A 27,647-nucleotide genomic window follows, 5' to 3' on the forward strand; every position below is an offset into this window, starting at 1 on the left:
AACCCATTGTTCGTAATGTAAACAAACAATAAGTATATCTGTAGTAAAATTGTTACAAAGCTATTAAAAAAGGTTTATTGCTTTACGATTTAAAATAGCCCTATTAAAAGGAAATACATCAATTACAGGTGTTATAATGAATTTGGCCTTACGCCAAAGGAAGACAGAGATCATTAAATTTTCATGTCTGTTATATGTTCTGTTGTTAACAAACTATTGCGACAATTAGGATTATTTTTAAAATGTACTTGAAAGCTTGACTGAGTGGGTATCGAACCCACATTAGAAGTAATAGAAGCATTATTAGAAGTAAATTGGGCTTGATCTGTAGAAGATCCTTACCTGGCTGAGTACAAGAGTGACTTCATCGCTGCGCAGGCGAGCTATCATCATCGACGCCACAGCGAGGATGAAGTCGCCGGCCATGGCCACCTGGAGAAATTAAAATAGAAAACGTAAATAGACAGATAAGAATATTGTTATGATGAAAGATATATATATGGAAGGAAAAAGTCAATAGAAATATGCATTAAATATGATTTTTTATGATTTTAATATCAACAATCTTTAAAATATATTTAATAACATATAAATATTTTGAATCAGAGAAATCACGTATATAATAAGTCAAAGCCAGTAGTCAAAGTATATTATTTTAAACGCAAACACCTCACAAATTCAGTTCAATGACAACTGCTCGAGGTATCTAAGATTTGCCATTCGGAATTAGGCAAGTTAAATATTGTAAGTAGGTAATATAAGTCTAATTCGGAGTAGGTCATCTCAGTGGACACCACAGACATGCCATTAGTTCTACTTTCCTCTTTAAAACGTAATTATAAATAGAGTCCGGAATTCGGCGAAAAGTGGAGGACGGAGTGTCTTAACACTAGGTACTACAATCCCTCTGCCTACAATACTGTGTGAAGGTTATTTATTTATTTAATGTATAAATATAGTTAATACAATGATGACTTTCGTCAGTAATATTTGGGTGTCGATGACTTCGATACGTCATTAGACCGAGCGATCAATAAACGATTGTTATGTATATAGGCGGCGCTCATTTCTCCGACTGCCACTAAGAATGTGTAGAAAGTTGTGATGTCGGCGCATACTAATACTGTGTCGGGCGTTTCGCCGGACGCCGCCGCTCTCGGACACACACTGCCCATTAATAAACACTGGACACTGGTTGACCTACATGCGGTGACCGCCTTACACTACCACTACGTATATAGGTATACGGAATGGGTGGGGTTGAGGAAGTAAAGGAAGTAAATGATTTATATTTTTTTTCGACTAACGGTACTGATGTTACTTTTGGTCTTGCGCCAAAATAATCAAACCTTTTTGTTTTTGAGTAGAAAGTAAACATTTTTACTCGTACCTGTAATATACTAATCTTACTGATATCTGACTTAGCATTGAAATAAATAATGGAATCTAATAAAAATCATAAGTCCGCTAACAACATTATTATAATATTTATTTGTTTACGTTAGTGAACGTCCACATCGGGTACCGTAGTACTATGTCATAAATTTGGGGCTCCACCACACCCATTCACCTAGAACGCAAATGATCAAACAGACGAAGCAACTTGTCCTTAGACATGTGACCTTTTTCAAATTTACTCAAGCAATCTCAGAGAACTCGGTTATTGGGAAACCAAACCAAAGTCAAGATGAATTTGAATACATCGTCGTACTAGAAACATATTAAGCTTATTATCATAGAAAATTCAAGTGGCAACTTCGTCATTCTTTCGCATTTTACTTAAAATTAATACATATCGAGACATCAAAAAGATGAAAAAGTAATATCAAATATTATTTATCTATATTAAATATACTTTATGATACAACGGGATTTGAGACGGGAACGGTTGGTGGTGGTGCGTGTCGTTCACGCTTCGCTGGTCAAACCATGCACGCTGTAACACACTTTCTGCCGCTATCCTAACTATATTATATCCGTTATACGGGTTTATTAAATAAGCATGTACTTAATTGTGATAGCTAATTTTAATTTATCTATATTCATACATTTTCCATTTTTATATTAAAAAATATTTATATAGCGTTTATAGATTTTGTATTATAGCATCTATTAAGATAAGAAGCACACAGGTGTATAGGTATATTGCTTTAAAACTAAAATCAAAAGAGAAAGCTTTGTAAATATCTCTAAATAGCTTTCATTTTTTAATGACTAATCAATAGAAATAATGTAAATATGAACGTCAAATATTTACTTTCTTATGATTTTTTCCATATTTATACCATTTATAGTTTTATTCAAATGGCATGTGCCAGAAATACGATATGTATAATATGTATTATGCTTTTGGTGTAATTTCTCTCTTACTTCAACTAAAACTATTTATCGACAAAATATAAAGAATGAGAAAAGAGACACTTAGTATAGCATTATCAAATAGATACGACAATTTAAATTTCATACATTCATATGAGAATTTTACATACATAGCAAAAATCCTAAAAAAGTTCTTAGTAAAATACTTTTTTAGAAAAGTATTATAACACTTTAAGAATGTAATCTTTGTACACTTTGAAATGTTACTCCCAAATGTGGAACGCTCAGAACGCTCTTAAAATGTAAACAAAATCCTTTTAGTAATTTCTGTTAACAACTGTCAAGTTGTGCAAATCGGTAATATGCCAATGGATTTTAATTACTGACGTACTATCATTTTTCTTAGGTTTTTTGTCATACAATTCATACATATAAATATACAATATGTCAATATATTGCAGGAAAGTATCAATAACAGTGAAAGGCTTTCTTTACTTGTGAACGATAGATACGTCTTGAAAGTGTGCCCAACGCAAGCCACATGAATAATTTACCAGAAAAATCTCTACGATTTCACGCCAACTATATTCTGACTGCGTTTAAGTTTCTATTCTGCAACTCATTTATACTGAACATAACTTATGCAAGTGTGCAGCTCTTCCTGTTCCACATCCAATATATTTAAATAAATTTAATATAAATAATATAATATTAAATATTATAAAACGGCATAAATAAATGGTAACGTTAAGAAATAAGTAAATCAAATCTCTAAAACTTAGACAGCCAATATAAATGACGACGATTTTATTTTTAAATTGCCAAATTGCACCACAAAGCTTGTGAACTTGAAAACTATGATTGGCATGATGAGAAAATTCTGTCCAATGATAGATTGCGACATGAAATTTTTCACAAGTGGGTCTCGCGTAAACTGAGCGCTTGGCGTGTGTATGCAGGCGAAGTGGTGTTTCGCAAGCCAGCCTTGACAGTGGTGGTGGGCAGGTGGCGGACGGAAGGTGAATGTGGTGGGATGAATGTGTGTCACGTGGACGGCCTTGAATCCCCTCTCGGAGCTCGCGCCGCCGACTACTTTTCTAATCGACGCCAACCGATATCTCGTTGAAGATATAATTTTCGTAAATATTATTTACATTTTCATTCGTCAATGTGGAAATAGTTTTACCATTTTAAATTACAATAATAATGAATATCTTACAAAATATATTTATGATATACTCAGATTTTACAAAATTGGAGCGGCAAGTAATAATGTACATTTAACATTTAAGGCTTGCAACACAACGCGGCGACGTATTAAATGTAAAAAAATTTTACAGCCCTATATAATAGTTTACCGATTCTATTAAATATTTATAATACTATTTTATTGAATTCATATTTGTGAAATCCCGATTAAACGATTAACTAATGGTTAGAATTTGTGTTCCGATAAAAATATAAAAAAAAGTAAAAAAATATAAAAAAGTAAAAATAATAATTCTACAATTATATAGCTGGAAATTATATACGAAGGATTATTTAAATGGGCAGGGATAATAGACTGTAATCTTAAAATAGAATCAAAAAGATTTATTCGAATTACAGTCGATCAAACTATTTCGCATCGAGTGAGCGGTCTGTCCGGTGGTTGCGAAACATGCAGGCATGAGGCATGCTGCGGTGATTAGTGCTCTGAGCCAACGTATGGGTCATCGTTTCAACACATACATATGTTTAGATGACGTGACACGTATCCTGTGACAATTGGGATTCTGCTTCTGCACAGCAGGGTAGGCAGAGGGAACCTAGTAGACACTCCGCTCCCCATTGTCCATCGAATTCTGGAGGCATTGCGTGTTGAGTGGCGGAATTAAACGCGTTTTGCCTCGATAGCAAAGTGAAGAAATTAAAATTAAATATTTTATTTAATCGAGTGGGGATCGAACCCACAAACAGTTCCAAGCTTACGCCACGACTGGCCTATAATATTAATAATAATATTACAAAATAAGGCCTAATTCTCAAAGTAAAACAACAAATTATATGAATTAATTACAACAAGTGTCGTCGACCTGCCCCCCTCGTACCTTGAGATACTGTTATGAGGACCAGTTTAATTCATTACTAAGCATCGCTTGGTAGGTCAGAGGAAAGTGATGAACGAATTTTGCTTTCAATGCAAATTCAACTTAATAGAAAGTGTTACTTGTATTTCGTTTATAGTAGGTTTGTGTGTTTTTTTCATTTAACTGTAGTATGAGTACGATAGTACATTTATGCTTTGGTTTTTTTGTTAGACTGTATATTTAGAATCATTAATACGACAATTTGCTATAAACTAGCGCAACAAAAATATATATAAAATTTTAAATATTTGAAGAAAACATTTCTCAGATAAAATTGTAATATATCGTATTATCGAATACTTTTTATTTCTAATTTTTATGTTTCTATAAAGACTTTTCTTTCTATATTAACGCAATTTTTAACCGCCATGGGAGCAGTACTAAAGACATCAACGCGATCATACACTCTTATTTCATATTGGGGCAGATTATTTAAATACCTTATAGATTATCAAATTACAATAGTTTAGCTATTGTTAAACTTTACAGTATTTTAACAAAAGCCTTGAAAAGATTCAACAAAAAGGAAAAGTTAAAATAAGAATTGTAGATTATAACTTAGCTGAAATATACAATATACATATAAACAAGCAGTTATTCAATAATACGAGTAATACGAGTACTAGTATACGTACATACAATACGTAAGCGTTTTAACTGTTGAATTTCAAGAAAAATCAATGTTACGAAATCCAGAGCAACGAAATAATATATCTTATATTTAATAATATGAACTTATTTTAAATTTAAGAAAAATATTTTCATATAGAAAAAAGTTAAAAATGTGTGGAGTAAAGTGTCAAAAGAGCAATCATCTCGGAATTATACGAAATAATTGCAAAATAACCATAACAATCGGGTCAGCTTTAAGTTCATAATAGTGCCATTAACATACGTAACCCAGAATTGTCTTTAATTACATATAACTCATATGTTAAAATATAATATAAATATTTATCTTACACATATATGGAAATGTAACATTTTATAAGTTAAAAATAATAAAAACTCGGCACAATTCTTATATGGCAACATATCAAAAATATCCCTCTTTCGAACATACAACACTAAGGAGATGTAATCGTAGTCGCATAGTTTACAATAAATAAAGAATGAAACATTATCATTCTAGACGTGTACGGACCTGATTAAAACTCGCAATACTACAGCGACTTCGAAGGATAGCGAACAATAACTCGCGAGACATATTTTAAACAATGGTCCCAGAAACGATAGGAATCGCCAATTCGACGCTGACGTCGATATTCGCATCCTTGACGAACGCATCTATTGTCGCGGACGAAACACTTATTTAAATTAGCACAAAAGTATGATTCCTGGGAAGCTTAACGTCAACGACCGCCTACTTTATATTTTCTATTGCTGAAAATTTGATTTTGATAGTGAATGATTCTGCTATTCAAATATGTTTTTTAATATATAGGATATAGGATTTTCATAACCTTTATGTTTATTAGGATATATGTATATATAACTCACGCTAGTGTAAAAGGTGTCATAGTTAATTTGTTTTGCTACAATCATCCTCATTTTACAAATAATCCATTCATCGATAGTTCTAATTGCAAATCTAGGATCTAGAATAAGCTAATTTTATATATTATATATAATCTTATTTTATGATAAAACTTTATTCATTCTTATTGTATTATACATTATGTTATTTTTTTTTCATTAAATATACATTTAAATTAACTACAAATTTCAAGTAATTAACTTAATTTAAAATTCACATATTTCATAGATGCATGTTAAATTAAAATCGTTTACGCCGGCATAGTAACGTGATCATTAACATTTATATAAACAGACACGCCCTAATACACTATATCAACACACAGACAGAGCAAACAGATTAAGAATAAGTATATTACAAGTCCAACCACGAATTCTTAAATCAACACTATTGTGTAATAAAGCTATTTCAAATATCATTTTTTTATATCGTAGCTAACTGGTAATTGAGACAACATCCTTAATCCTGCAAATATTAACTTTTACAAAATGTTAGCCTATTTTAAAATCTTTTTTTTATGGAAAAACTACAAGGCAAACGAGCGTTCAGGTCACCTGATGGTGATCACCGCCGCCCACGACCCCGTGCAGCACCCCAGGAGCTACAGATGCGTTGCCGGCCTTTGAGGTGGAGATAGAATCTCTTTACATTATATGAATATTATAAGAAAATATAGCCAAGATAAATAAAATGTACCTAAATATATGTTAAATTTTATCATTGCATTAAAAACAATTGTCCATTGCTGAAACAATTATGTTAATGTTAGCTATATTATTTATACTTAGTAAGAAGTACCACATCACCGGAAGACATAATGGGCTTTAAGTTTTATCTGTGAAGGACAGATTAGAACGCGCACTGCATATAAGTGATATTAAAAGCAATACACAATAAAGCGTGGGTTTTTATTTTATATATAAATATAATAGCATTGATATTTAATACTGTTAAGAGGGAGTTACATACAAAGTAAAACCGGTAAAAAAGAAATGTATAGTATATCTATACGAGTATATATAAAATCGAAAGGTCACTCACTCATCACGAAATCTCAGAAACTACAAGTGCTAGGAATCTGAAATATTGCATAGGAGTTATTTATAAGACGTAGGTGCAATTTGCAATATTCGACTTCTAAGGGGTTGTTTTTGGGGTTGAAAGTTTGTATGAAACTTCGTTACTACAAATGCTAGGAGTCTCAAATTTTGCACGGGTGTCACTTATAGGATGTAGGTACTCATAGAGACAGAAATTACTAATAACGTAGTTTACGCAGGCGAAGCCGCGGGCGGGCCGCTAGTGCTATATATAAATAGATTAGGCAAAGGCGCCGCACTGTCTACGATATCTACTAAATTATAATAAAAAAATTAGACAGATGTATTGGGTGAAACAAACGCATATAATTATAAATGCCTATTTAATTTTTTTGTGTGTTATCATAATAAAATACTAAAGTTGTGCAAAGTCTTACGAAAACCACCTTGAGAAAAGTAATAGCCATAATAGGTTTGACAAATATATTCAATTAAGGGGGATATATTACACAATGTGTTGTGTATTCCTATGTTTGTAGCAATTATTTGCATATATGTAGGCCTGGCTTTGACATATTACACATAATATATGAAAAGGATGTGCTTCTTATATGATTTATTATTTATTCTTATATTATATTCTTTAACTGTAATGTATTTTTCTATTTTATACTATGAAAAATACAAAAATCCAAACTATTTTACATATACCTAAGTAAAAAATCCTTTAAAAAAATATTTTTGATTAAGAAAATAAACAAGAAGAATGTTGGCAGGCCGGATGTTAAGTTAAAGGTGACCAAATATAAGAAATGAGACGAAATGAAAATCATAAGCGCGAGACCGCCGGCCTCAGGGCACTTTCACCGGGGGGTCGTCAGCTTTCGGCCCCGCACTCGTTGGCATCTTAACTGACCACCGACCACGCTCGAGCCTACGTATACATTTTTCTCTTGAAGTATTAACTTATACTGTTTTGTTTTAGTATTTGTTCAATGTAGAGAATTACGATTACCGATTTATTAAATACAAGCTATTTCTCTACATAGCCTTAATAACTTAATATTTGTAAGAAAAACATATAATAATACATTTATTTTTATTATTTATCAAAAAGTTAACTTTTAATATTTTCTATACACACATACATATAAATAAAATAAAAACATAAACGCGTTCAATACGAACAACAATCCGTCTCTTTCATTCTAATAGTGTAGTGAAAGGTCGCGTCGTCTGTTCTATAGGTGTAAACGACTCGGACTACTTCCCACAATTTGTGTTTATTCTTTTTTTTATGTAGGCCAAGAACCTGAACGTGAGTTAATGACCCAAATATTTCAACTTTTTTAGATTAATAGGTTCTCTCTCGTCTTATACTACCTTTTATAAGATCGAAATATCGAATAGGAACGTTATATATATATGGAATTATTAATAACGTAATAAAAATACAGACATGTCTGTCACAGCTTTCTATGTATAATAATGTGAAATAAAATTTATATGTCTAAAATTTTTTAAAGGATTCATTAAGTAAAATGAAAACGAATATAATAAAAAAAAACATGTAATCCTTAGTATTTGATTTCCCTACATTTTTTTTATAATTACCCACCGATACGTCAACATGACGTGTTGTCATGAAAGTTTACACCGGAAAGCGTTGTTCACAAGTAATTATGAATGTTAAAAATATTCAAACCACTTTTTCCTTATTTCATTTCGCAATAAAAGAGGCTTATTAAACCATGTAATATCTACCGCTAATGCCAATTAAATTTATATTATTAGTTTTTACAATTTACACATCTATTAAATATAAATAAATATAGTTTATTAGAAGAATATTTGTAAAATAAGTATGAAAAAATGTTTAAAATTATCATGTATCTCCTTTTTAATTGTGATTCATTTCTACGAATTTTCTTTGGTTACCCAATATTTCCAATTAAAGAAACATCTATGAGTGTTACGACCGCTGTTGGATTTCCCTATCCAACAGAAACATATGAGAATGAATAATTATTATTGATTGACGCTTTGTTAAAATAAATACGTTCATGACTGCTTAGCAACCGTCCATTCGACCTGCCATACATATCATTACATAAACCACGTCATACTCTTCGATTGTTAATGGAGACGACATCGCATTCATACATAAATAGATCTGGAGTTAGTTATACCATCGATTGATTTGAAATTTGTTATGGGAACCTACTTATAATTCCTAAGAAAATTTGTCTTTAACAAGTTAAGGCCTATAATTAATTTATACGTTTGTGTATTAACAGAAGTATGTTGATGTTTATTTATTATACCATAAGGTTATATAAATAACATTTATTGAGGTCAGCTTTAATAAAGATAAAGATTATAATTACTGGATAATTAATTACAACAAGAGTAATAAAGATAATAAACTTATAACTAATTTTTAAAAAAATCTAGTATAATATGTTACTAAGACCTTTGTATTAGATATATTAAGAGTATGCACAGATTAAAAATCACCTCACGCTATTCGAGTCGTACATATTTGGAAGGTATGTATCTCAACTTGTCCCCTCAGTTTTTAACAGAGAACAAATGAATATTCAAATGAATGTTAATCCTATCGTATTTTTATTCATTGTTTAAATTATTTTATATCATAAAGATTCGTATTTTTCGAGTACAAAATTAAAAATCCTCATGCTTCGCTACAAACGATATCGTAGAGTTCCCTCGTAAGTAATTTCTTTCTCTCTTTCATATTTTACTCTCACAACTTCAACGTACGCCATATAAACATCAAAAAATAATTTTACTTTACATTGTTAATTAAATCTATATAATAAAAAAATATTAAGTGCTGATAAATCAAACAAACAGCAATATAAATGATAAATTAATTTACCTTCTTATGATTCCAGAGCACGTTGACGGAGGGCTTTCCGCGGCGGAAGTCGCTCTGGTCGATGACGTCATCGTGGATGAGAGAAGCCGAGTGGATCATCTCGCTGATCATCGCAACTTGCCTCTGAGACGGCAGTATTGCGCTACGAACAAAATGTGTAATCAATAAATATAGAACTTATACTTCTAAAATAAATATATGTAAGTAAAATAATACAAGATTAACTAAAATGACCTTGGACTATAGAATAATTTAAGTTTTCTGAAGCTGTCACGATAGCTTCAGCTGCAGGATAGGCAGAAGGAGCCTAGTGTTAAAACACTCCGCTCCCCATTTTCGCGGAATGCTGGAGGCATTACGTGTTGAGTGGCGGAATTCAACGACGAGCTTTGCCTCGACATCAAAGCGAAAAAATGAAAATATTAAATATTTCATCCGTTTAGTTCATTTGTGTCCTTGCACCACCACTGACCTAAAAATTTATTGTTTTAATATATTTTTGAGAGAAGAGAGAATTATATTCAAAAATTTTATACGTCTGTTATTCTACGCCATTCATACATATTTCACACACTCACTAACTCAGTAACTCATCTTCATAACATTTGACCTTCGATGTTGCAATCCTAATATTGTATTGCAAATTAAATAATTTATTAACTTCTTTTAATGCATATAAATTAATAATTAAATTTATTTAAATTTAATGCATATAAAATAAATATAATATTTTTGTTCATAGCAATTGAAAACTACGACCTAAATAGCAATCATTAGAAATCACCACAATTGTATATATAACATTTTATTTTCAGTGGGGAACGGAAGTGTCTTAACAGTAGGTTCCCTAGAACCCTCTGCCTACTTTAAAAATAAAATAAAATTATCATCAAGACCTATTTCTATTTCTATGTAGACAAGGGCGAGATGACAACACTTGCTAATAGTGTGATAATTATAAAATGTTATATTCCAGCATGACTAAACATAGTTTGGTCATATTTCATGACATTACATAATAAACACATTTAAATCGAATTAACGCGGTTTCAGCTCCATAACCTAATTTTTCAATAGCTTCCAAGGTTTCTGATGTGTAATGTCGCTTTAATTGAGGTGGTGACATGACGATGGTGGGTTCGATCTCAACATGGTGGAATAAACTATTATTTACTAATATTTTCTTTTTCTAGCTGTTTGTATTGCACTCAACACGCAAAGCCTCGAAAAAATCATCGGAAATTGGGATACGGAAGATCTTACCACTAGGTTCCCTCTGCCTAGCCTGCTGTGTGCGGGATACAGCGTGAATCAGATTTTATATAGCTTTATAAAATGAATTATCGCAAACACAAGTACAAACAAAGTTTAAATAATAAACTGTAGACAGATAGATAATGTAGTAACACACTGAGATGACAGCCTCCCTAATGTATTATTGAATACAATGGTGTTATTATTTATACGATTATAAATAATTCTACACGCAACTTTGTGTGCACGCATCGTACTTATCGCGTTCTTTAAATATTCTCAAAGTGTATAGGGCAGTCCGCGGCGAATCATAGACTAGACGTGAAGATAATGCATAATTAACCACTGTACTGAATTCCTTCTGTTTTATGTTGAAGAAATTCCAGAGTAATAATATATGTATATACAAATGACTAATAAATTACCTGTACAAGGATGTGTTTAAACAATGGTAAAATTTATTTTGTTTAGGTAAATTAATTAGTAACTCTAGAGATGTCTTATTAGTCATTTGTAAATATATCTGAAATAAAATAATACATTGACTATGATTATATTTTTTAGTTTCACGGTATATACCGCACATAGAAGGTTAGGCAGTGAGAACATAGTGTTAAGACACTTCCGTTCCCTACTTTCTGCCTAATTCTGGAGAATGCGTATTGAATGACAAAACTCAACGTAGCCCTTTACCTCGTTACCAGAGCGGGGAAATGAAAATTTAAAATATTTCATTTCTTCCAGTGGGCATCGAACTCACGACCTGTTGTTTACAGCCTCACGCTTGTGCCTCTGCGCCGACTGGCTTATAAAAAATCACGACAGTAAACAATACTCAAAATACTTCAACAAATATATATTATTAATATTATTGTCGATATTGTATAATAATATCGACACCTATCTTTACATTATACAATCCTATTTCATAAAATAATTTGATATATCAAATGCAAGCATTAACAATAATAATATATTATACTATAATAATAATACTTTAGGAATGAAATTGAAAACCGAAAATAGAAAAAAAATATACTCGTATATCAACATAAAAAAGTAATAACAATTATATTTTTAATTTTAATAATATTTTCATTTTAAATTATTATGTCATAATTTTATTATTAATTTTGCATAAGAACAATGGTAAACAATAATGGATAATGCTAATAGAAATTAGAAATTACTGTAGCACACGCTTCAATAGTAAATAATAAATATGTACATGTATTGGCTTTAACACGTCTGCCGCTTGCCTGAAGAGTCTTGGGCGAAATCTTCTACCAGGTGGATCCCAAGCTCTTAAAGGAGAATTGGCAGACCAAAACGGAGATGGCGGGACGAGCTGGACCATTATAAACCTGACTGGTGCTCAATAGCGCAAAATAGACCAGAATGGAAGAAGTGGAGAGAGGCCTTTGCCCAACAATGGGATGGTGCAGGCTAGTTTAAAAAAAAATTGGCTTTGACATTATAGAAGTTTTGTTTCTTGTAAAATCCCACAATAAAATAAATATACGGCAAGTATTTCGCTGTATTTCACACATCATAAGGAATGTTAGTGATATAGCAAAGGCGGTGGTGAGAAAACTAAACATTGGCACAGCAAATTTTTATCTTAAATCCGGTTTGACTATGATAGTTACCTTGAAATAAACTAAGTCTATATATATATAGCTATTCAAGAAAAAAAGTAGAACTGAAAGAGAAGAATTTAGGTGTCTATTTACCTACTTGTTGGTAATTTTTAGAGAATTTTCATGGTATAAATAAAAAAGAAAAGTATAAATTTTGCTATTCTGTAATTTTAGTTTTAGTGACTAGAAAACTATTATATAAATAGTTTACTTTATTTTAATATGTATATTATTTCATATTCAAAGATATATAATTTTCAGTACTAAATGTAAAAAAATAACTTGTATATCTTATAATATCTCTAACCTCTGATAAAGACATTGAACTCTTGACCTCAATATAAGAATAAATTGAAAACTTCAAGTGTATAATTTAGCAACGAACATTAGAGTGAATGGCACGCCACAAGTCTTTGGTTCCGAAAAGGCCAAGCTTAAATAATAGCGTACTACGGCTTCGATATTAAATCAATAGTGTTCAAATTAATTTATAAATTATAAAAATATAAAAACACACACTTATAAAATAATATCTAAGTATATATACAAGAAAAGAAGAGTTAGTTAAAAAATATAAATGACAGTCTTACCTATTTTCTCCATATACGTGGTAATTAACAGCTTTTGCCATAAGTATGGCCACCATTGGCCTGAGCGCCTTCCCTTGTCCATCGAAGTAGTATGTAGCTATGGTATTCAGCTCGGGCTGGTTTGTGTTGCGTTCCAATTCCTATCAAATATAACATTCAACTAAAGTGTGTTTTCGATAACAAATGCTATAGATATATTTTTTTAATTTTATTAGTATTTAAGCTTTTATTTTAATCGACCAAATTAATACATGAATAATGCAGTAATTTTAGTCTTTTAATTATAATTATGTAACCTGATATTCTGATATCGCTCACTCATATATTTTTGAAAAATCATATCGAAATGAAAATGTTAAATAATAAATATTTTTTCCGAGCGGGAATCGAACCCACAATCTGTCGACGACTGGCCCCTTTATATCGCTGAAAATATCAGTTTTTGTATTGTCATTGCATACTTTTTAAGTTTACATATTACTTTATTACGTATATGCCTAACATATAAATGATAGTTCATTTCTTTTTAAATGTTATGTATTAATGACATGCACAAAAAATCTTTGTCGTAACGTTATTGTTAACATGCGCCTACACTTTCCTAGTTCTACTTTCTTCCGTGAGTTTTTGACTGTAAATATACCCTGAGATCCGGCCGTTGAATCCTGCATAAACGAGTTTTCTTAATTAAACCTATATTAATGAATAATACATGATTAGTAGAACAGATTACACCTGGGTTGCCTGGAAGAATCCTGCCGCAATCACCTTTAATTACATTTTTTCGTAACTCATTTTTGGAGAAAATTGCACCCATACGTTTTTTATATGAATCGCACATCATTTGAAAGATAATCGCATAAGGAATTGGAAAATTAAGGGTTGCCAGCTCTCAGTCTGCCGCAAGTCTAGGGTTGCCTGGTTTAAAGTTGTCACTAAATGTTAATAATTTGCACTCATGTGTTTTTTTAATGAATTATATATCAAATTAAAGCTTATTTTTTTCTGAACACTATAAAACAGGGTTGCCTGGAAAATTCCTGCCGCAAACAGGGGTTGCCAGCGTTTGAAATATTTTATTCCGGTTCCGTTTGACTATGAGAATAGACGATGAAATGCGCGGTCTGCCTTATGTTTTAAAGTAAAATATTATATAATAGAAGATCAATCTTAAAAACAATGTTTATTCTAATTGTTCACCTGTTAAATGATGATTTTAATCATATTAAGTACACGCAGAAAACTATTTAAAGATCATAGGGCAGAAGAAATCATCCTTATTTTTCAAGTAAAATAATGAATATATAATATTGAGTCTTTGCAAAATCTATTTTCTAAATACTAATATTTATTTATTAATTTAAATAACCCTTTTAAAACAACTAAATTATCTAATTAAGTAAATGTTTACAAATATCGATCTACTATAAGGTATTAATTACAACATGTTTCCTTAATATAATGAGAGGTGACAATTACTGCGGATTTTTTTTTTATTAATTAAGAAAATATGGAAAATTACATTTCAATAAACAATCTCTCTCTCTCTTCGCCCTCTGCTTGTTTGATTTGACAACGCCGTCCGTATCCGTAGAAAGAACTATGGCGCACATCTTTTTGGTACGAATATTTAGGTTTTTGCAAAGTAAATGAAAACTATTCAACTAATAAAAACTATTAAAAAATATAGATAAAAAAATGTCGCTAGCAAGAACTTGTCCGTCTATGCTGATAGTTTTTAAGGCATTTAGGTCTGAAAGAATTGTCCTTATAATTATAATAAAGCGTAATCACTCACTCACGTCCTTAACTTAGTGTAATCAAAACTGAGGCAATTCCCACGGCCACAATTGTCACATTTTATTAAACTATATAATATTAAACATTAAAGTATACTTACGTTTTGCATTAGAAAATAATTAAAAAATACTTCTTTATATTTTTGTTTTTAAACAATGAACTTTTTGTAACACTGTAAATGATAACCGTGCATTGTGTCACTATTTAAAAAAATGTCACTGTATTTAAAATTCATTTTTTGGCGAAACAATAAGATAATTTTACACTTTTGAAAAGATTCCTTGTTAAATTCTATCACATTTTCACATCTTCATTTTTGTCAAGTAAAAACGTCTTTACTCCAAAACGAAAGGTAAGTAACTAAGTAATATGCTCAAAAACAACTCATTTGGCCATCTGCACTTTTATTGCATTTAGAAACAATACATCTTCGAAAATAATTTTATTGCATTTGGTTTGCTTTGTATGGCGCCGCAAAATGTTTATCTATAGTAAAAAATAGCCAACTAATTGATATTTGCCGACTCTTGGTCATAAACCGTAAATAGCGTTTATTAGTCGGCATTACTGTCGGATTTTCTTCGAATTTATTTTGCTAACTTAGTTTTGTTTATTATAATTCTATTATATATATTTCTTTCCTATGCAAATTATTAAAAATTGCGTGAGAAAAAAAAATTGTGGCAAGCGTTGTCAAACAAGTAGAGGACGAAGAGAGAGAGAGAGAGAGAGAGTTCATTGAAATGTATTTTTCAATATAATTAATAAAAAAAATATCCGCAATAATGGTCACCCTTCATTATATTAAGGGAACATGATGTATATGTATGTATATTAATACCTTATAGTAGATCGATATTTGTAAACATTTATTTAATTAGATAATTTAATTGTTTCAAAATGGTAATTTAAATTAATAAATAAATATTAGTATTTAGAAAATAGATTTTGCAAAGACTCAATATTATAGATTCATTATTTTACTTGAAAAATAAGGATGATTTCTTCTGCCCTATGATCTTTAAATAGTTTTCTGCGTGTACTTAATATGATTAAAATCATCATTTAACAGGTGAACAATTAGAATAAACATTGTTTTTAAGATTGATCTTCTATTATATAATATTTTACTTTAAAACATAAGGCAGACCGCGCATTTCATCGTCTATTCTCATAGTCAAACGGAACCGGAATAAAATATTTCAAACGCTGGCAACCCCTGTTTGCGGCAGGAATTTTCCAGGCAACCCTGTTTTATAGTGTTCAGAAAAAAATAAGCTTTAATTTGATATATAATTCATTAAAAAAACACATGAGTGCAAATTATTGACATTTAGTGACAACTTTAAACCAGGCAACCCTAGACTTGCGGCAGACTGAGAGCTGGCAACCCTTAATTTTCCAATTCCTTATGCGATTATCTTTCAAATGATGTGCGATTCATATAAAAAACGTATGGGTGCAATTTTCTCCAAAAATGAGTTACGAAAAAATGTAATTAAAAGTGATTGCGGCAGGATTCTTCCAGGCAACCCAGGTGTAATCTGTTCTACTAATCATGTATTATTCATTAATATAGGTTTAATTAAGAAAACTCGTTTATGCAGGATTCAACGGTCGGATCCCAGTCTAATACACGATAATTTTACAGCTGTAAGATTCAATAGTAAATTAACATTTAAAAAGGAAAATGATTTTTTAACTTTTGAAATAAAATTGTAAATTTCAAAACACAAATTTACTTTTTATCTAATATTGGAATGAATAATTTTTAGCTTGCAAAGTCAAAAATAATGTTGCAACAATCAAGTAGAATTAAAGATTTCATTACATTAAGTAACATATAGTTAAATAGTACTATCGTAATAATTGCAGGGGACTAACTATATATATTATATACAGTATGCTTTCAATTACTATATTTATTAAAATATTTTTATTTACTAAAACTATATTATAATAAATTTTCCTAGGATCTTCTACTCTATCTCTATGAAGGTCAAAAGCTCAAGTTTCGTGTGCTTTCACGGCGCACTTTCCATCGTTGTGACTCTCTAATATATTATACCTACTAAATAAAATACTACAAAAAATATATATATATGCATAAATATTACTTGAAATTTTGCAATTTATAATAACGATAAATGATTAATTTTTGTTTGTTATCTTTTTATATTTCAATATAAAAGCCAGATCATTTAAAAATTTAAACAAGTACCTACTACAAGTTAAAGTTAATAAGTTTTACATTTTTTTAAATATTAAGTACTAATTTGGATTTTAAAATTTACTTCAAAGATAAATTATTTATTAGTTTTTAATCGAGAATTGATTCAGTGTCTGCCAAATATTAATTGCTAAACTAAGCTGTTACTAATCTTAACGTTCAAGGCATACGACTATTTCATTTTATTAATACATCTTTTATCATCTATCTATGCATGTCTGTGTACGTGTACCCGCGTCTTTATTTCTACTGTCAAAGAACATCGGAGTCAAGGATCTATCAAAATCAACACCCGAAACGGATTTTTTGCAACCGTACTGTAATAGCATACATTACAAAATGTCAGTAAGTTTGTTAGAACATCTCTAAGTATGTAGGTAGGTATATGACGATATAAAAAATATAAATATTCATTTATTTCTTCATCAGTTCAGTTCTTATTTTATGACGTTTCGAGCGTGCCAAGTTAAAACTAAAGTCCACGATAAACATTTACTATTATTTTTAGATAAGAATTGTAATAAGAATAGAAGATGCTTCTGTTGTCACAGTTAACGAGAACTAACGGAAACAAGCATTTAGAAAATACGTAACTTGTACTGCAACATTTAAAACGTCTTGTTCCAGATGGGTGTATGTACGCCAAGGAAAGTAGGCAAGCAAGATTCCATGAATGTGGTTAGGATTTGAATAAATAATAATAGAATACATTCTGTCTTGACTCTTCTACTTAATATGCATAGTTCACATGATTGAGACTGAACTCTTTTAGTTCTCTTGATAAAAGTGGGAGTCGATGATGAGCATTAATGATTCCGTACTATTATCTATAAAAACGGAAAGAAAATTGAATTTGTTGTATGGGAGCCCTTTTATATATTTATTTTATTCTGCTTTTTAGTATTTGTTGTTATAGAGGCAACAGAAACACAGCATAGGTTAAAATTTTAAATCTTACTATCATGGTTCATGATTCAGCCTAGCGACAAACATACGGACAGACAGATGGACAGCGGAGTCTTAATAGTAGAGTCTTGTTTTACCCTTTGGGTACGGAACCTTAAAAATAGCACTTAAACCCAAACAACCTTCGAATTCAAGAGTAACTTAAAAAGTGTCAGTAGATAAAAATATTATAAGGCAAATAATTAAATTCAATTTTATTAGAAATATTTTTTAAGTTAAATAAAAACTAAATCGAAACTTACTGATCTTATATCTTCATATATTCCGTTCAGGTCATCTTCTAGTAAGCGGTAGGGGTCTACAATCTGTGTACCGTAATCTGGGAGAGAGCCTGTGCTTGTGCTCTGTAGACTGGATGCAAGCCGTCGAGCCGCACCAGTAATTGGTCCGGGTCCAACTGAACCACAGGCTGGACCACATGTAGTCACTCGCTGTAAATAAAAAAAGTTATTTTTAATTTCTGTATATAAAGACTTTAATTAATATGTACGTACGTACATCCATAAAAATGTATAGGATTATAGGAAGCATGTTAAGGTAATACGTAATCGATTTAGACATGGCACCTTTTAACATTCTTGCGACAAATGCTACTCGCTGAAACCATTTTTAAACCCCAACGCTATAAAGGGGTGTAATGACATTCCTCGCTCCTGAATCAATGGATCGATTTGAATGCGGCGTTTTATTGGAAAGCTTTGTTGATCGCGGTTATTATTAGATACTTTTAACGATAATCTGACAAGTATTTTAGGAGCAAGCGCTCTGTCAAAATGAGGATTTTTTAATTTTTAATTTTCCTAGTAACCGAAAGATAAATTGACAAATAAATATAGTTAAACATATGGTGTTTTCTATATCTGAAGATATTCCTATGCTTAATGGGAAGTATTACTAAATCATGTAAAAGTATTACAAACGCACGTAACAAACAAACCATCTGCATTAGTAATAAATCAATTAGATAATGGTATCAGTAACTTATGTGTCTCTACGTAATAATCCATTCATGGACTACACAACAGCGTTATGAAACTAGTAGTTTTACATTGAAGTATTCATTGAATAGTGAAATAACTCAAGTTATTATTATTTATGTAAAGATTTTCGTTGTGGGTTTGTCTTTGTCACATAAAATCTACGCAATATGTTCGTCTATTTACTTATTAAAAATAAATAAGAAAATTGTTTTAGGTATATAAAATGAACATAAAACAAAAATTAATTAAGTAATTAAACGTCGTTCATGATGAATACCTACATATATTTGCAGACAAGTATATAAGATTTTCTAATAAATTGCATTTCCTTAAATTATATTTATTTTTGATAATAATGCGACACATATCATTTGAATGATTCAATAGTTGATAAACTGAGGGTGCGGCAGGTGCCCTTAGCTCAAAAGCGGCAGTGACCGAGATCCGCGTTTCGCAAGTGTTTATGCAACAGCGAGTGCAGTCCACACCTGATGGGCTACGACCGGCACGGCAGTTGCAAAACCGCTACGACCGATGTCCATGCACATGTACGTACGTACGTGCGTGCGACGGGTCATGGAATGAGGTATTTTTATTGACTTTAAATCAAGACTTTTTTTTATTTTAAGTATTTTAATATAAATATGCTTGTGTTCCACAATTATTCCGCGATCGTTCCATCATCATTTGAAATATGGCACAAATCGTGAATTAAAACCAAATATATTTGGTTGACACGAAGACGTAGTTACATAAAATATTGAGTTGAGTCTACCGAACCCTATGTCCAGAAAGAGAATCAGTATTATGAATAAATCTCTCTGCATTGTATATAATACAGTAGATATCTACATAATGATAAAGAAATACATATATTTGTAAATTACAAAATTATATTTTTTGATAAAATAGCTGAAACTGATTTTATTTTTAACTAGCGACCCTATTGCGGCTTCGCCCGCTTTTACTACTGGATTATTCATATAATGTATGTTTGCAAAGCTCTTAAGATAATGTGAATATTAATTAAACCCTAATGCAACCCTCATTTTTGTAGTTTCAATAAGGATTTTCCAATTGTTTTACACAGCAAGGATTTTTTAGTAGGTACTGTAATTTTATATCTGTGATACTAATCTTTTCAAGTACTTATTAAAATATATTTAAATTACTATTTTTAGACATTCAACTCGGATTATCCAATACGTGCAAACGCATCTAAATCTTCGTTGCTATAAAGTGACGAAAATTAAATAGAATGCATCAGCCGAGAATTGAACCCGGGCTGCCCGCGTGCCAGGCGAGCATTCTACCACTGAACCACCGATGCGTGTAAGGCAGGCGGGCGCTTCGGACTCGCTTGTATAAGCATAACGTCGCGAGGCGCGTTTCGCAGCAAGGATTTTTTGATATTGTAACAACTTCTAAAGTACTTATTAAAATGAAAAACAGAAAAGACAGTTTTGATCTACATTAAATGGCCAACGTAACTAATATACTTATTTATATGCTGAGAGTAAGGGATAAGTGAAACTTGACTCGATACAGTTGATGTGTGAACGTGATGTGTCAATAATTAAATGTGTTTTTCTCTAAAACTATTCGCAATTTCGAAATAGTTTAAAAAGCAAATTTTATCTTCGTTTAACGTAGAAATTTAATAAAGTATTTTAAAGGATAAGGATTAATACCATTATGGAGAAATATCCCTCACAATAAAAAATATATTGAAATTATATTTTTAGACAGAAATATGATCACTATACGTTATTCTTAAAAAATACGAATATGCCGTCGCGGACTTTTTTGTAGATCTTATTAAGAGGAACAATACTCTAGTACATTTTTTTCATATAGTATTTACCATTAAAGCAGCGCATGCGCCAAAGTGTCTCAGTGGGTAGGACTTTATACACATTTATCGTATTTATGTTAATTTACATAAGAATGTACAAATAATAAACTATATATAAACCTTCCCTGAGAAATACTCAACCTAATGGTGAAAACCGCATCCAAATCCGTTGGGTGGTTTAGAAGAAGAAGAGTTAGAAAGTTCAGACAGACACAAAAAGCGACTTTGTTTTATAAGATATAGGATTTTTATATCGTGAAGCTGTTTTTTTATATATAAAATTGACGTAAACTACGTGGTAAATACACATTTCCAAGACAACAGTTATTGCGAATTGCTCTTAAAACCCTTAATGTGGTGCGATTTACTAATGTATCACAAAATTTGTATATGTTAAGATTATGACAATACATTCTAAATATCGTCAGCTTTTCATACTGTAACACAGTTTTAGTTTCATTGAAAGTGAAATACATGTTATATTTTAAATTTCTGAACTAATGCTAATAAATATTAATCAGCTTCACGCTGTATCCCGCACACAGCAGGGTAGGCAGAGAGAACCTAGTGTTAAGACACTCCGTTCCCCACTCTCCGCCGAATTCTGGAGGTATTGCATGTTGAGTGGCGGAACCCAACGCCGCTCATTGCCTGGACACCAGAGCGAAGAATTGAAAATATAAATGTAAATAAATATTTAGTAGTGGGGGTCGTACCCACAACCGTCGCGCTGCTGGGCCACGACAACCCCATACCTAAATAAATCATAATTTGGGTTCAAATTTCATCATTAGTAACAGGATGGTTCTAACTAGTTTAACATTTTATAATAGAGCAATAACAATGAGACAACCTCGATGATGCACCAATCTGACATGAATACAATTGTGTCAAATGGCAATTCAAAACAGAATAATATAATCGAGTACTTAGTACAAAGTATTTAATTTATAGATTTATTTAAGAGACTGGGCTAATTATATTTTAAATAGACTAATCTTGCTATAGTTTGAACTAAAACGGTATTTAATTATAATTTAAAAAAGTTCCACTTTAAAAGCAACTGTATTTTTAGAAAATCTATACTTATAATAAAATCGTAAGAGGATCGGTGTCTGTACTTGGAAGATATTTAAAAAAAAATGTCATTGGGAACCTTTATTAACCTAACAGAACCCAAAATGATTTTTAAAATTTTTGTCTGTTTGCCCGTTTGTCTGTGCGTTTATTTTATTACAATCGATTCATAAACAAAATAGTTATGTCAATTTAAAGTACTTAGTTCGACAAATTTGCTAATTGCCGTAACAATTATTTTATACAACTGTTTTACTGAATTGACTGAATCTTTAGTTTTCAATTTCTTTATTAATATTTCTATTTCAAGCGGGCGTAGCTCCGCACGGGCCCACTATTCTATATATATAAAAGGACTTGTCCTCACTGACTGAGGTAAGACGCACGCACAGCCTTAACCGCTGATGGTAGAAATGTTAAATTTGGACAAAAGTTTACTTTCGTAATCTGGACATCCACTAAGAAGGGATTTTAAAAAATTTTAACCCTAAAGGGGTGAAATAGGGGTTCAAAGTTTGTATGGAAAAAAATTTAAATCGGCACCGATTTTTATAAAATTTGAAATTTAGATTTTTAAAAGTATTTAATTGAACACGTGTTTCATCGTTTTCTAGAATTCTCCCCCTAAGGGTGGAAATAAGGGGTTGAAAGTTTGTATAGGTTTTTTTTAAATCGTCACCAATTTTCATAAAATTTGAAATTCAGACTCTTAAACGTATATAATTAAACACATGTTTCATGGTTTTCTAGAATTCACCCCCTAAGGGTGCAAATAAGGGGTTGAAAGTTTGTATGGAAAAATCTTTAAATCGCCACCGATTTTTATAAAATTTGAAGTTTAGACTTAAAAATATTTCATTGAACACATGTTTCATGGGTTATTAGAAGTCACCCCTAAATACGCAAGCGAAGCTATAAAACATTTAAATATTACTTACATAACTTAATATGTAACTTGTGAATCAAACTGCCATTCATAAATTCATAGCATTGAATACGTACCTACTGAGGACCGTCACACGTATCTCACGTATATACCTACTTACAATACAAATAAGAGTACCAAAATGTAAATTAATACCAACGATTAACTACTTAGCTATGACATAAATTCGTGTTGAAGCTTATGGCTAGCATATTAATTAAAACTAAGTGATTTGTCATACGTCACAAACGGTATTTACATAGGCTGTTTATATTAAACAACACTGTTCAAGCAATTATTGTTAGCTTCACGCTGTATCCCGCACACAGCAGGATAGGTAGAGGGAACCTAGTGTCAAGACACTCGGTCCCCCACTATCCGTCGAATTCTAAAAATTACAAAAAATTCTACATTTTTTTAACAAAACTACATTTAAAATTTCAGCTTTCAACGTCAGTTTCAGCTGTGCGTTGACTTTAAGTTACTCAGTAAACGAAGACTTTTACACGAGTGCAGGGAATAATAAAATTATAGAATATAATTTGATTTAAATTTATATAACTGGGAGAGTAAAATTAAAATATAAACATATATTTTCTACTTAGTTCAGATATGATTTTGTATTGGATTCTATCACACCACATATGCAAGAAATCATGACAGTAGATATTGTTATTTTTTGGACAAAATAGCTCAAATTTTTATTTAATAATAACATATTGGAAGAATATTTTACTTTCGCATACTGCCTAAGCTAAGAAAAGTTATGCCATATTGAGCGAGAACGAGCCTAAATTCAAAAGTTATCACGCTGCCTGCACAGATATACTTCTCATAAAAAAATATATTAAAAAAAAATATAAAAAAAATATATATAAAAAATATATTTAAAAAAATATATAAAAATACATATATATATAAAAAACAATATAAAAAGCAATCCCAAATGACGTTCAACATAGCCGCACGTAAAATTGCATGTGTCAACCTCCGTCGCACATAACAATTAATACGGTAGAAAGTAAACGCTCCCGCCGCCCTGCAATACTTAAAATAGAAGACTAACAATTGACACGTACGATTGGTTCCAATAAATACTACCACTATAATTATAATCAATTCCTTAAACATTTTGACTAATTGTTTATTTTATTAATTTCATATATTAATATATTAAGTACATTTATATTATACAATTCGTACACGAAATTTATTGCTTTCGTGCCATTGCACGATTTTGATTTTTATATCTACACAATGGCTTTACTATTAAATTTGAGTAACGTTTCCAATATCAACTGTATTTTTTATGTCAACAAACTATAACGCATGCAAATTCTTTTATTGATTCTTTTCTACAATATAAATTTTATTTTTACAAAATACAATTCTAGAAACCAAATTTAATTTGTAATGAAATTCTAGTAATTTACAACCAAAGTATAAACAAATCTATAATTAATATCTAAGACATTAGTAGAAGACATTAATATTACAAGACATTAATATCTAAGATATTATTAATATCTAAGACATTTTCCAACGATTCTGATAACGATGTACTATTGTGTAGGAATTGTAATCCGTTTTATTTATAAAATAACCAAAATTTGTCAAATATGCAATGAGAATGCAGCATATTTTTTTATATCCACAAGTAAAATACAAAGGACAATTGACTTAATGGGCGCATTCTAGCATATATTTATATGAATATAATATAAAATGTAAATAAAAAAAATAATTGTCCCAGAAATAGCCTTGAGATTCCTTATAAAATATTCATCATACAAAAAAGATGAGTTATTTTCATTTTCACTTCGTTGCAAATTACTTGCGTCAATGAAGATATTAATTTCACCAGGTAACATTCTTTACCGCTTCCGTGTGGGGGGAATAATGCTTTTGACATTTAAGGTCATCCTTGAAGATAATATTTTATTGTACTTTTATATTCTTGTCTCTTAGAAAAAGTACCTACTCTTTGTTTAATATTAAATTTAAAAAATTTTAACTGCGCCTGTTCTTTTATATTTTTTTAAAATGTATATGTACATATACTAAACTTAATTAACAATTACTCTAATAAAGTTTTCATAACGAGTGGATTGATTTATTTTGAACATATAAGGATAAAGGTTTATTTTTGATAAAATGTTTCTCTTAATACATTTTAATCAAAAATAAGCCTTTATCCACATAGGATTATGTTTTTAACTATATCAAAAAAATATATAACATACCTCATTTATGAAATTCTATACCAATTAATGCATAAGACATTTAGAAATTATTTTGTGATAAAGCTTCAAAAACAAAAAGTCAACGAAATCGTAAGTTGTTACTACGGGGAATAACATCTCACATTGTGGGTTCTTGTGGGTAATGTATACATGTCGTTTAACAATATCCTTTACAATCAGGAAAATGAATTTAAATAAGAATGATACATCTGACCTTTACTAAGTGAAATTCCATCAAATAATATAAGAGATTAAATAAAATATATATAACTGATGCATATTTATACAAATACATATATAGAAAAACTTTATTTTTCATTTATATACAATCAATAATAAAAATTCAAAAACAATCACTAAAGAACTTTATCTAACATTTATCTCAATACTCTCCTTGCTGTATACAATCTAACGATTTTATAAAATTAAATTAAATTCCATAAAATAAAAATTTTCATATAAAATGATGCTCAACAGAAGCTCACACTGTCAAAAAGTTAGCAGAATATATGTAGATTATGTGCATACCCCAATTCTATATACAAACCCTTAAACTTCAGAAATTCTACGTCTTAGTCAAAATGTTTGGCTACTATAAGAATTATTAGAATAGAATAGAAAATTACATTAAAAAATTCAATCGAACCTACAACTGTCGCATTTTCACGTTTCACGATGTACTACCGCGCCCCGACGGTCGCTCTATTATTAATCACTTAATTGTAAAAAAGGGAAGTTTGTAAAACAAGGAAGTTCAAAAATAACAAGCCCATTTTAAAAAAGGTCTTATCGGTTAGCATAATCTTTCTTTTTGACTATGTTCCCTCTGCCTACCCTGCTGTGTACGAGATACAGCGTGAAAGTGATTTTTTTTACTAATAGTAATGAAACGGCCAAGCTATACACCTTATTCAAAAGGCTCTAACCTTTGTCAAGTTAAGGCTTGTACATAGAGTTAGCTCTACAGATGTGATAAATTTTTGACAGCGCGTGTTTCGTCGTCTTGACAATATTTTATACTAGCGGCCAGCGCGCGGTTTCACCCGCGTGAACTATGTTATTATTAATTTCTGTCTCCATGGCTACGTCCTAGTGATGTCTATGCAAAATTTGAGACTCCTAGCATTTGTAGTAACCAAGTTTCATACAAACTTTCGACCCCAAAAACAACCCCTTAGAAGTCGAATATTGCAAATTCCCGTCTTAGCGAGCACCTACGTCCTATAAGTAACTCCTATACAAAATTTGAGATTCCTAGCACTTGTAGTTTCTGAGATTTCTTGATGAGTGAGTGACCTTTCGATTTTATATATATAGATGAAAATGTTTTTGATGGGATGAAATATTTATTAATTTAAATTTCAATAATTTTATTAATTTTAAATCAAAAAAATAATATTCATACGTCGCAATATTGTACCATGACCACTATTTGCGTGCATTACAACATATAGAACGGTCACGCTCTCAAAACAGTAATGACTTGATATAATTTTGATATATAATATATATCAGAATTATATAAATTATATATAATAATAATAATTTAATAATGTAAATATCATTTCATTATTAAAATAATTTTTAAAAAATCTTAAAAGGAATTGAATATGAATATAGGATGATATTTTCCCCATCTTTGTATGTAGGTACAAAATAGGGTAAACATCACTCCGCATTTCTTTTTGACTTACGAAGACATGCATATTTGTTGATTCATTATTAACTTTTAGGTTATTTTAAGCACATCTAATGTGTTTCTGAATGGAAAATAATATTTTTTTTTTAATTTCATAACGGACACAAATTACGAGCATCTGTCTGTCTTTTACGATTTACTAAACCACTAATTTTATTAAAATTAGTATAGATGTAGAGTTTACCTTAAGGACACGGAACACTTTTATAGTGAGGAAATGGGGAATAAAAGTTTGTGTAGCAGTCGCTCTCCAGAAAACCTAACGAGATAGATTAAAATAATTATATATCTTAAAAAAAATACAAATATTCCGCGACGGCATATCTTATGAAGATAATCCCGCAGTAAAGATTCTCATCGTTTACTTGATACAAAAAAAAGTACAAATTACTATTTACAAACCAATTTTAAGCAACGGTATTATTTCTTATCTATATATAGAAAATCGAAAGGTCACACCC

General features: G+C 30.6%; 1 protein-coding gene and 1 non-coding gene across 2 annotated transcripts in view; both read right to left on the reverse strand.

Annotated features, from left to right (window-relative positions):
• qless (decaprenyl diphosphate synthase subunit 1 qless) overlaps positions 1-27,647 on the reverse strand; it is a 36,566-nt gene that overhangs the window by 5,163 nt on the left and 3,756 nt on the right. Inside the window, exons 2-5 of the mRNA XM_085187518.1 lie at positions 18,650-18,838; positions 13,412-13,551; positions 9,928-10,069; positions 343-432 (exon numbers count right to left, since the gene is read on the reverse strand). Coding sequence (XP_085043644.1) covers positions 343-432; positions 9,928-10,069; positions 13,412-13,551; positions 18,650-18,838 — 561 coding nt within the window. The remainder of the gene's footprint in view (positions 1-342; positions 433-9,927; positions 10,070-13,411; positions 13,552-18,649; positions 18,839-27,647) is intronic.
• On the reverse strand, positions 20,647-20,717 carry TRNAA-GGC (transfer RNA alanine (anticodon GGC)). Its single transcript has one exon. It is a non-coding gene; the product is annotated as a tRNA-Ala (tRNA).

The sequence above is a fragment of the Heliconius melpomene genome, chromosome 6 (genome assembly GCF_056956725.1).
Source record: "Heliconius melpomene rosina isolate 202511_hmr_F chromosome 6, ASM5695672v1, whole genome shotgun sequence".
In the NCBI taxonomy this organism is placed as follows: Eukaryota; Metazoa; Arthropoda; class Insecta; order Lepidoptera; family Nymphalidae; genus Heliconius; species Heliconius melpomene.